The sequence below is a fragment of the Cherax quadricarinatus genome, chromosome 2 (genome assembly GCF_038502225.1).
Source record: "Cherax quadricarinatus isolate ZL_2023a chromosome 2, ASM3850222v1, whole genome shotgun sequence".
In the NCBI taxonomy this organism is placed as follows: domain Eukaryota; kingdom Metazoa; phylum Arthropoda; class Malacostraca; order Decapoda; family Parastacidae; genus Cherax; species Cherax quadricarinatus.
This window is the reverse complement of record NC_091293.1, coordinates 34,233,859-34,246,358: the sequence shown is the minus strand read 5'-3', so window position 1 is coordinate 34,246,358 and position 12,500 is coordinate 34,233,859. Positions and strand designations below refer to the sequence as shown.

Genomic DNA, 12,500 nt, shown 5'->3' with positions numbered 1-12,500 from the left:
AGTCAAAAAAAAAAAATACAGTAAAGAAATTGAAACAAATCTTGAGCATTCCTGAACGTAAATAGAAAATGAGTGTCATTTATGTGCAGAGTTTCCTTAGTATTTGCGAATTATATCTACGAATTTGAGAAACAGTTACAAGACAAAATTTGTAATCTAAGGGCGAGAAAATAGCGTGAAAAAGCACACAGCGGAGTATAATAAGCATAAAAACCACTACGACAAAGAACATGCTGCTTGGATAAACATAATAATTATAAATACCGGGTTTATACATCACTTGATTCTCAAGAGCGGAGAAAGAAGCAAGGATCAAACTAACACTTAGTGTCGCAGTCAGCTTAAGCTTAAGGGAGCTTCAAGGTCAGGTTCTCAGAATTTCATAAAGAACCTGATAACAAGAATTTGAACCATGTGAAATTGATACTTATTATCAAGTCTCTAGATTTGTTCCAATGTAAGTTCTTTACTAATTTCCTTAAAACTCATCTCTCGATTAAAGCGGCATTCAGGTATATTCAGGTTTCTAACTGGGAGGTATTAAAACACTAATATACACCTGACGCAAAGCTCATTTTGTTGCAATTCTCTCCAGGTCGGTAGTGTTCTTATATAAGCCAGGGTGACTGTAACATTCACAGTACTGTTATTTTGATTAGCATTGAATTAAAACAAATTTGTCTATTTCCTACAGAATATGCTAGAAAGTGAGCACATATAACATCACACAATGAATGTGTCTATTTTTGTAAATATTTCACCCTGGCATAAAATCACTCCACGACGCTGTGACTGCCGACCAACTCTACGCCACTACCTGTTGTGCAAATCTCAAATGGCAATATTGACAGCTGCCCGAAGACAAGACAGTCACTGAGGACAAAATCTAACTACGAGTTACGAGTGGTTGCTGACAGGTCCTTCAAGGGAGGATAAAGAGACAGGGTATATAGTAATACACAAGGCTGCTATGCCATTTTTGCCAGCTGAGGTGTTTTTCTCAAAAAAGTGCAATATAAAGGGAGCGCTGCAGTTACGATCATAAGGAAGTATTCAAATATCAGATTGAGCTTGATACAGTATAAGAATGCACAGAAAAAAAAAACATTTTAGCCTATGCTTCTAAAAACCTCTCAACGGACGTTCAAGTGAAGCAGTAACAAAATGTAAACAAGATGAACTATGGTATATGTATCTCATGGTAAACGCACAATGACATTGGCATAAAAGCTCTTACCTCCAAGGGGCACTGTCCAAACGGAAGTTCCAGTGAGAGGCGAATTGTAAACAGAGGGGACGTTAACTTGGGGAAACAAATATCCGGAGATTGACTCGTATGCTCTCAATTTCCGTCAAAGTTTTTAACATTTTTATATTTAATGTAAAGTTTTTTGGTTAGTAATAAGTGAATTTAAGAATGCTAAAAATAATTATTAATGAGAAATATTGTTAGCTTAAGAAGAGAAAAATGGCTGCTAGTCTTTCAAAAATATACATCTACATAATTTGGTTTTTGAAAAGTAGAATGAAATCTTTTTGTCATTGTGAGTAAGTGTTAATATTAGTTTCAATTTGTGTACCTACAGATGGAAAAAATGAGCGACCATTTCGCAAACAATAGAAACCTGAAAAAATACAATGCTAGGGTCTAGACACAAGATCCAATGAATGAAAATGGGAGTTATCTTATTATCCACCAACACATTAGCTGAAAACTGAGACCGAAAATTCATCATTCATAAAGTAAAGCACAATATCTCATTTGTCTTAAATGGTTTTCATAATTTACTCCAGATCACGAAAACTGAACCAAAGCAGAATGCCAAGCGACACTCTGGGAGCAAGCAAGCACAGTATGAGGCGTGCCAGCAACCCTGAGAGAAATGAAAGCATTCTTAATTAAGAACCTCTCGATGCGTGTGCTTGTGGTTTGACGACTCTTATGAGAAATTAATTTACTTTCCCTTTCATCGAATCAAACCTGATTAGCTCAATTTACCCAGGCGCTGTGTGACCCAAACAGGTATAGCGCTTTCCATAATAATAATAATAATAATAATAATAATAATAATAATAATAATAATATATTAATAGTAATAAATGGTCGTAAAAAAACTCATAAATGTTGCTGTAAATTAATCCAGTGTTATGATTCAATAGATTAATAGTTATGTTGCAGCCGTAACTCCCGTAATCACAGTACAGAACATGTCTATAGAGGCCATCAATCACTGTTGCAAGAGAACTCACTGAATTAATTGTATGTGTAAAATTCTATGCTAATCTGTTCAGAAGATCGAGCTTTCATTTGCCGTACGTTAAATCCTTCACATGGGCTTTATATATATATGTCGTGCCGAATAGGTAAAATTGGCCAGTTAGCAAGAACTCATTTCAAAATAAGTCCTTTCTAAAATTTTCTCCTCTACGTTTACTGATATATTTTTTTCATTAATGTTAATGTAAAAATTAATAATTTTGTGTCAAAAGAACCTTAGAAAAATTACCTAGCTTTATTATAACAATCGCAATTTAATTTAGCCTAATCCAACTAAATATATTTTAGATAAGTTTACAATAATTTAATAATAAACAAACATAATGAAATATATATTTTTTCGTTAGGTTCAGAATGATTTTTGCGAAATTATTGCATACACAAATTTTCGCTTGTTATTCGGTAAGAAGAGCGTTGCTATTTAAGCCAAAATCGCAAGTTTTACCTAATCGTTCCTAAATGAAAAAATATATCTGTAAATGAAAAAAGAGAAATTTTTAAGAAGGACTTAATTTTAAATGAGTTCTTGCTAATTGACCGGTTTTACCTATTCGGCACCCCTCCCCCAAACACAAATATATATAATATATATATATATATATATATATATATATATATATATATAATATATATATATATATATATATATAATGAGATATTTTTGTGGGCTGTATAGGACTTTTTCACTTCCTTATTATGAATAAAGTGATTCAAATGTCGTCCGTCTATAATATATTCTTAAAACATCATTTAAATTCATTTGCTCAGCTTTTCCTTTTGAATGGGGAGATATACTATAATATTACATAACATGAATGGTTCTCAAACTAATAGTCCAGTAGGAGCCTCAGTTCTTGCTGTATTACGTAATACTGCCAGCTGCGAGAATGATAGATATGCAGTCTTGTCTTGGGGGAAAAGGACGTGAATGAAGGTTTTATGAAACTTCAGAAAAAAATGGAAAATAAATGCAAATACGATTGTACTCGGAATGAGTTCTTCGGAAGTTAAACTTCAAAATATACGAGTTTGACGTGATGACCCCAGAGGACATACTGCATCGTGTCTCCACAAAAAAGTGGAATGACAAAATAATTGAGTTAATGTATCATAAAAGGTGAGGTAAAAAATATGACTAAATACATCCCAGACAAATTGCATCAGTCTAATGCAGTGACGTCAGTTTAGGAAGTTTATATTGATTACTTTGTAATATAACGTTTGTTGAGGAGAGTGTGCAGAATAATAAGTCTATTAAGCGCGTTGTGGAAGTAGAGTCTTTTAGTATTTGTTGAATGTGTTGAGGAAGCAGAGTCTGTGAGTGTGTTGAAGAAACAGAGTCTGTGAGAGTTTGTTGAGGAGAGTGTACAGAATAACGAGTGAATGAGTGTTCGTTAACGTTAGTGTGCTGAGGAAGTGTTCGTTAACGTGAGTGTTTGCTGAGTGCGTTGAAAAACCAGGGTCCTTGAGTGTGTTTGAAAGGAGAACGTATTTAGGTACTCGAGGATGCAAGTGTTTGTTAAGGAAAATGTGTTTAGAAACCAGACTCTATATGAGTTTTTGCTGATTGCATTAAGGGACTAGAATGTATGAATGCATGTTGAATATGTTGAGGAACTAGAGTTTGTGAGTACTTGCAAACGAGGGTGTAATGAAGATTCAGAGTATGTGAGTGTTTGTTGAGGAGAATATGATGAAGAATTACTGCCTGTGTTTAGTAAGTGTGTTACGGAACCAGAATGAATTGGTGTTTGTTGAGAAACCAAAGTCTGTTAGTGCTTGTTGAATGAATGTCTTGAGGAACCAGAATCTGTGGGTGTTCGTTTAGAAATGAGTATTTGTTGAGTATGTTGAGAAACCAGAGTCTGTGAGTGTTGAGTGAGTTGAGGATCCGTAGTCTGTGAGTTGGGCTAGGTAAGACTCCTCATCAAACAGGACAAGTGTTTCGTGATGCGGGGTAGTGAGTGTTTGTCGGGTGTGTTGAGAGAACACAGTCAGAGCGTGAGTGCCGGACAGCTGAGGGGATACACGTTGTCCCAGCAAGAGGTGAGGGACGTGTGACAAACATGAATCACTGGCCGTATCTTATACAGGAATCCTTTTACGTGTTGGGTAAAGGAATTTCAGCAGTTCACTGTTTTCTCTCTCTCTCTCTCTCTCTCTCTCTCTCTCTCTCTCTCTCTCTCTCTCTCTCTCTCTCTCTCTCTCACTCTCTCTCACTCTCACTCTCACTCTCACTCTCTCTCTCTCTCTCAATTTATATCTGCAGCGTCTCTTACCTGTCATTGTTCCATTGTGTCTCACTGCATGTGCCACTGTTCCAATGTGTTCAGCTATGTGTCATTGTTTCATTGTGTTCCACTATTATAAATTTTCCATTGTTTTTACTGCATGCGTTACTGTTCCGTTGTGTCCCACTACCTGTGTTACTTTAACTTGGCGTCCCACTACCTGTGTTGCTGTAACTATGCGTCCCACCACCTGAGTTACTGTAACTTTGTGTCCCACTACCTGTGTTACTGTAACTTTGTGTCCCACTACCTGTGTTACTGTAACTTTGTGTCCCACTACCTGTGTTACTGTAACTTTGTGTCCCCCCTACCTGTGTTACTGTAACTCTGTGTCCCACTACCTGTGTTACTGTAACTTTGTGTCCCACTACCTGTACTACAGTTCCGTTACTTGTAGTTAACACTGCGTTAGTATGAGGTTATATAGTAATAAGGTATCCCTGACAGTAACAAGATATATCTGACAGTAACCAGGTATACCTGACAGTAACCAGGTATACCTGACAGTAATTAGATATCCCTAACATTAATTAGGTATCCATTAAAGTAATTAGGAATCCCTGAAAGTAATTAGGTATCCCTGACAGTACTTGAGCATGGATGACAGTAGCAAGGTATCCTCTGATAGTAATTAGGTATCCCTGACAATAATCTGGCATGCATGACAATAGATATCCCTGACAGTAATTAGGAATTCCTGACTGTAACAAGGTATTCCTGACAGTAATTATGTATCCCTGATAGTAATTACGTATCTCTGACAGTAATTACGTATCCCTGACAGTAATTAGGCATCTCTGACAGTACCAAGGTATCCCTGGCAGTAATAATGTATCCCTGACAGTAACAAGGTATCCCTGACAGTAATATGGTATCCTTGAAAGTAACAAGGTATCCCTGACAGTAATTTTTTATTGCTAACAGTAATAAAGTATACCTGACAGTAATTAGGTATCCCTGACAGTGTATGCCCAGCTGGGTTCATATTCCGCGCCACCCTTACTCTGTCTTATTCTGGCAGCCGAGATTACTCAGTCAACAAGGTCCACTCCGTCACTCTCTCCTAGGCATGGCCTTCCGGGCCTGGGCAATTTAAACACACTGCCTGTATACTAAGAACTCAAAGTAACGTTGCCTCCGAAGGGCATCATTCATCTTCCGGTTTGCACAGCTCCCAAAACAATGGTGGCGTAGCGGTGATCCCAGCAGTTGTGTTGCCCAGAGGGAGGAAGGAACAAAGATGTTGTTTCCACTTCATCGCCCCATACAAGAAGCATCCGTCTCTCTGCGAGTTGTGTCTGCAGGTTTCATCATTCAGACACAGGATCAGCAGGCTCCAGGCCGAAATTTGCTGAATTTTCCTCGAGAAATCTTCGTGGCGTCACCTGGGTCTTCATAACTTCCCACGCTGTTCTTCAGTCACGTGTTCAGCGTCACCTGTATATTTCAGCTGTTGTTGTTCAGCTCAGCACGGCTATTTCAGCAAAGTCAGAGGTGAGTTTATGTGGTGCTCTGCTTCCAGCGTGTTTGATTCTCCAGTGGGTATGTGGGGTGCAGAGAAAGCGGCCGGATCCTCTCTCGCCATACACCACCCACGCTCATCTCATACCACCATACAACACTATGCTCTCACTCCCTCTCTCCTGTTGTGAATTCTGTATGATTTCTTTGCTAGAACTGTGTATCCGAGTGCCGAGGTCACTCGAAGCCACGTGGATCATGAAGCCACGTGTGGATAAGACCACGTAGAGCGAGCCACGCGGGTTAACAAGCCAGACTTTGAAGGCCACATGCTGTTGTCTGCTACCTGGCATTACCCACGACATCATCATACTGCCCGCATCACACCCCTGACGGCACGATGTTGCCCGACGTCACCTAGCGACGTCTACCCAACGTCACCTAGCGACGTCTACCCAACGTCACCTTACGAAGTTACCCCAGGACGACTGCCCAAAATCACGCTGGACGTCTACCTGACATCACGATGCTGCGCTGGTGTCACCCCGTGATGTCACCCCACGATATCCCGCACGATGTCACGCCTGACATCACCACATGATGTCACATCGACAGTTTCAGTGAGCAATTTGTTGCAGTGTCCAGAGGATTGAGAGACATGTCACGTGATAATTCCTCTCAGTCAGTGTTCTCCCAACATGTTCGTGAATGCCTTAGTGTCGATTTTTGCACAGAAAAGCATCTTTTGCTAGTGCAAGCTATGCAGTAACCTCATGTGCACTGTGGGTGTGCACAGTTTTCCGTGTGTCCCGATGTGTGGTCTGAGCCTAGATGTATGTGTAGGACACCCTAGTGTTACATATCACCGTCTTGTGACCGTTTGACGACCTACACTAGTCAGTCGAGCAGTCAGATTATGAGCATCTGAGCCCCCATGTACAAAAAGCTCTTATGCTCACCGCTCGTAGACGCCATGCCTGAGTCGTACCTACTACGACTCCCCGTTGAGACTCATTTCCCTCCACCTCCTGACCTTCAGAGTGCGGTTATGTGTAAAAAACCAGACTAGCCTCTGCTATGACTCAAACTCTGTCGAGAGGATGACATCGTCAAGCTGCAGTAGCCCTGTCGGCAAGTGACTATCTGACTCTTGTCACAGCTTCAGTGAGTAACCTGCACAAAGTTTGATGTCACTTTGACTACTAGCCCACGCACTCTAGTTACGATGTATACTGCTATGACTCACAGATGTTTCGCCTGAGTCGTCCCTGCAATGACTCGCTCCACTCTCGCCGGAAGTGACAGCCCCAGCGACAGTGCCAGTCGAGAAATGTCCCCCTGAGTTGCTTGTCAGATGAAGTCCTGCCCAATTGATGAGTACTGACAACCTGGGGCAGGACGTGCCCCAGGTTGAGTGAACCTTCTAGCGACTACTCCACGATGACAGCTTCACCGTTCCAAAGGAGACGTACCCCCATCATACCTCAGCGCAACGATGTCTCCTGTGTTGCAGTATCTGTTCAGATGCAGGAAGGCGTGAAGTGACGCCCACCGAGGCTCACTGCCTTGAACCACGATGTTTAGCACCCCCTATCCTTCCCGCCATTTTTTCCTTCCCTCCCTGAAGGAAGTTTTTTTGTCCATGTTCGCATGTTTATATATTTTTATTCTGTGTTCTGTGCCTGTTCCTGAGAAAAAGAGACCGATTTTTTTTCAGTCAATCATGGTTGAGGACGACCATGGGCAAGTGGCCGAGCGATGTATGCCCAGCTGGGTTCATATTCTGCACCACGCTGGTGCTGCCACCTTTAGGCCTACTATCTCAGCCCTCATCACACATACCCTGTTTCATTCTGGCAGCCGAGCTCCGTCAACAAGGTCCACTCCGTCACTCTCTCCCAGGCAAGGCCCTCCGGGCCTGGGCAATTTAAACACACTGCCTGTGTATTAAGAAACCAAATAAAGTAACGTTGCCTCCGAAGAGCATCATTCACCCTCCGGCTTGCACAGCTCCCAAAACAATTGCGATAACAGTAAATATTTATCCCTGACAGTAACAAGGTATCCCTGACAGTAAGAAGGTATCCCTGACAGTAAGAAGGTATCCTTGATAGCAATTAGGTATTCCTTACAGTAATTAGGTATCACTGAGAGTAACAAGGTATCCTTGTCAATAATTAAGTATCCCTGGAAATAAAAAGGTATCCTTGAGAGTAATTAGGTATGTCTGACAGTAATAAGGTATCCCTGACAGTTTAAGGTATCCCTGACAGCAATTAAGTATCCCTGACAGTAACAAGGCATCTCTGGCAGTAATAAGGTAACCCTGACAATAATTAGTTATTCCTTACAGTAACAAGGGAGCTCTGACAGTAATTAGGTATCCTTCACAGTAACAAGGTATCCTTGACAGCAATTAGTGATGCCTGACAATGTTATCCCTGACAGTAACAAGGTAACCCTGACAGCAATTTGGTATCCCTGACAGTAACAAGGCAACCTTTACAGTAATTTGGTATCCCTGACAGTAACAAGGTATCCTTGACAGTAATAAGGTATTTCTGAAAGTAATTAAGTATCCCTGACAAGAATGAGGTATCCCCAACAATAATAGGGTATCTCTGGCAGTACTTAGGTATCCTTGACAGTAATTAGGTGTGCGTGAAAGTAATTAGGTATCCTTGACAATAATTAGGTATCCCTGACAGCAGTAAGGTATCTTTGATAGTAATAAGGTATCCCTGACAGTAACAATGTATCCATGATAATAATAGGTATCCTTTACAAGGTTTCCCTGATAGTAATTTTATACCTAACAGTAATTAGGTATGCCTGTCAGCAATAAGGTATCCTTGACAGTAATTAGGTATCTATTTCAGAATTTCTCTCTTCTTCCTCAAAGGTCTTCCAATGTTTCCCTGGGGTAACCGGAGAGCTACTCTTCCGAGCGACTTCAAACCTTCAGGAATGGTGTATATTATTTAGAGGTAGGTTCAGATCATTATTGGGCAACGTAGGTGCCCATTTGTCCATGTTATAAAAAATATTGTAGCAGTCTCCGAGCGAAGCCTTGAGAACGCCTCGTCCGACTGGCTAGAAACTTTGAATTAAAGTGTCAGGTTCATAAGAACAGGTTCAGAATGCTAGTTACTAGTTTGTCAGTATTGTAAAACTGGTATCTAGACGTCTCTAAGTTTTAAAGCTGATGCATCTAAGGTGAAAGATAGACTTATTACAGTTTTAAGTTATTTAAGTTCAAAGAAGACAATTTTCTAGCATAGATATAAAATTAGGAAGCAAACCACGGAATAGGCGGGGTTTGTGCCCATGACGAGCGGTACAACTCTAGACCAGTGCTTAAACCACGGCCGAGTGACTTACACACTATCTCTTGTATGTGTTGTGGTACAACTACTGTGTATATCTTGTATGTGTTGTGGTACAATTAATGTGTATCTCTTGTATGTGTTGTGGTACAGCTACTGTGTATCTCTTGTATGTGTTGTGGTACAATTAATGTGTATCTCTTGTATGTGTTGTGGTACAACTACTGTGTATATCTTGTATGTGTTCAGGTACAGGCTGCCGAGGTTACAGAAAACGGGGGTACTTTTTTTCGGATCACACAGCGACCAAAACAAACCTAATTATTATTATTCTCATAAGGAAGCGTTAAATTAATAGAAGTCACACAGCACCTGAGGAATGGGAGGTAAACAAGTTATGGCCCTGAGAAGAGTAGAGTAGTTCCAATTCCTTGGTTCAGGAACCCATCACCAGCATCGCAGAACCTCTCTTGAAAGATGTCTTAGTAAGAGAGAATAGCAAAACAGAGATTGAAGATGAAAGCAAGGAACTAAACAGTATTTAACAAAGGCTATGTTCCTGTAGCCTTACATCATATCACAAAGTTGCGTTGACAGAATTAATTCACTGTGGCTAGAACAATACGCAAATAACTGGCATTTAGGAGAGAGAAAGCAATGACGAATTTCGGTCCCACTTGTAAAATTGACAAATCAAACGCAAAATGTCATTACTTTCCCATCTAATTGTTGGTTATTTGTGTGCAGCTGCTTCCAGCTAGAATGAGTTTCAGCTGGAAGGAACTTCAGTTGAAATGAGTTTCAGCTGGAAGAAACTTCAGTTGAAATGAGTTTCAGCTGGAAAGAGCTTCAGCTGGAATGAGCTTCAGCTAGAATGAACTTCAGCTGGAAGGAACTTCAGCTGGAATGAGCTTCCGATTAAATGAGCTGAAGATGATGTGACCTGGATTATTGATAGAGGTTCCTTATTTTTGTTAAATAGGTTTCCTATTACATATTTTCGCATCATTCTGAAACCATCAAAGGTGAAAATAAGTAAATACTTTTAGTCACAGTAAACAGTAGAGAAAACATCACCTAAAACAAAGATGTGTACACATTATCGTCTGATAATGATGCATCACTTTTTTTTATGTAGATTTAGAGCTTCAACAGAAAATACAGAAATATTTTCAACTTAATGAAAGAAGATTACTTCCATCGTAGATGACAGAGTGAAAGGAAACAGAATAACTAAGAAGAGAATTGAATGTATGTCTAGTGATTCCGTAGGTTAATGGTTAAAACATGGAATCTAGATGTGAAAGTATAAGGATGAAAGTACAGTAGATACTAGGATGAAAATAGATTTTTGGGAGAAAGTAACTAAGAAGAGAATTAAATGTATGTCTAGTGATTCCGTAGGTTAACGTAGGATAAGATTAAAATATAAAGCATATATATTTCCATGGATATCAAGAAGTAGAAACAGTGATCCAAAAATGCTGCACCCATAATCATCTGGCACTAATACATCTCATGTAGTCGTTGCTTAGATATGAAATAGAAATGTTAGTATTTCAGCCGTGTAGAAGTACGGTACTCTTCCACAAGGCCTGAGTGAAGGCTGCTGCATGTTTAGACGTGTTGGAAAAAAGTAAAGGAAAGGTAAAAGAAGGTTAATATTGGAAAGACGGTCGAAGTTGTCATGTCATGACGTTAGGGAAGTCAGGAAGCAATCCTTCAAGGTACACTCGGGGCTCACTGGCGATGACAAGAAGTGAAGGAAGACAGAACGGCAAGAAAGACCAAGTAATAGAGTCATTGAAGTTTGATATATGAATATATCAAGACTTACAGAGACAACGAGAAGTTGAGCATGCACACACCCGTCAAGGTACACATAATGTCATGTGACACCAGCAACTCAAAGGAAAGTTTGTCATTACTTTCAAGGGCGACAAATACACACATAAGAGCATGCACAACTCTTCTGATAAATGTTTGTGATATATTTTTAAACTACTCCCTTTATTTTACTTGAGCAGTCAATGAAACTGATTTGCCAATGGATTTCTCTATCTATCTATAAGTCTGTCTATCTATCCATATATATATATATATATATATATATATATATATATATATATATATATAATGTTATATGCAATAATAAGATTACAATAAACAAGTGATATCACGATATGCAGAACAACCAATATCAAAAAAAGAGAAATTCCAAATGCTTTCGTAGTTTATCACATTATCAAGGAAATGGAAAAATAAGTCAACAGTAGGAGGGCTATAAGGGCGAGATTACACCTCACCCATCCCTTTATGATGATGCAGTTGAGTTGGTCAAGGACCAGTCATACACAGCTTAAATTCTTATCACGTTCTAAGATTTAACTTGTAGAGCATATCATAAATTCTTCCCAAATTGTATTAATTATAAATGAATCTAATTTGAATAATCCTAAACCAATATTCATAATAAATTCAAAACTATTATTTATGAAGCTTGATTCTATTATATTACTCTCAGTCATGGAAGTTCACTATTTTGTTATAGTGGTTGTTCTGCATGCATATATATATATATATATATATATATATATATATATATATATATATATATATATATATATATATATATATATATATATACAATCGCAGACTGGCGATCTTAACTATGCAAGACAATCCACGGGGATGGAAATCTTTAGCTCAAGTACTTTCACATTTATCAGTACGTCATCAGGAGCTATGCAATGATGCAAGAGAGCAACTAAAGTAGGGAGAGAATCCTCAGAGCAGCGTAGTGCGGAAGTGTCAACAGCCACGGTTACCCTTAGAATGGCTTGTCTTGCATATATATATATATATATATATATATATATATATATATATATATATTTAGATTAACACATCGGCCGTCTCCCACCAAGGTAGGGTGGCCTGAAAAAGAAAACCTTTCATCATCATTCACTACATCATTGTCTTGCTAGAGACGCGCTTACAGTGCAGTTATGAATCTGCAACATTACCACCCCTCTCTAGGACTTAAGTCCGGCCTGCCAGTTTCCCTAAATTCCTTCATAAATGTTACTTTGCTCACACTCCAACAGCATGTCAAGTTCTAAAAACTATTTGTCTCCATTCGCT

General features: G+C 39.2%; 1 protein-coding gene across 2 annotated transcripts in view; it reads right to left on the bottom strand.

The window, feature by feature from the left end:
- The window catches only part of LOC128691331 (neuronal acetylcholine receptor subunit alpha-7), a 278,069-nt gene that overhangs the window by 11,752 nt on the left and 253,817 nt on the right, over positions 1–12,500 (bottom strand). The window contains exon 9 of one of the 2 annotated variants that reach the window (XM_070087772.1): positions 1,238–1,249. The exons of the other annotated variant lie outside the window; for it this stretch is intronic. Within the exon in view, the coding sequence (XP_069943873.1) occupies positions 1,238–1,249 (12 nt within the window). The remainder of the gene's footprint in view (positions 1–1,237; positions 1,250–12,500) is intronic. 2 annotated transcript variants of the gene reach the window in all.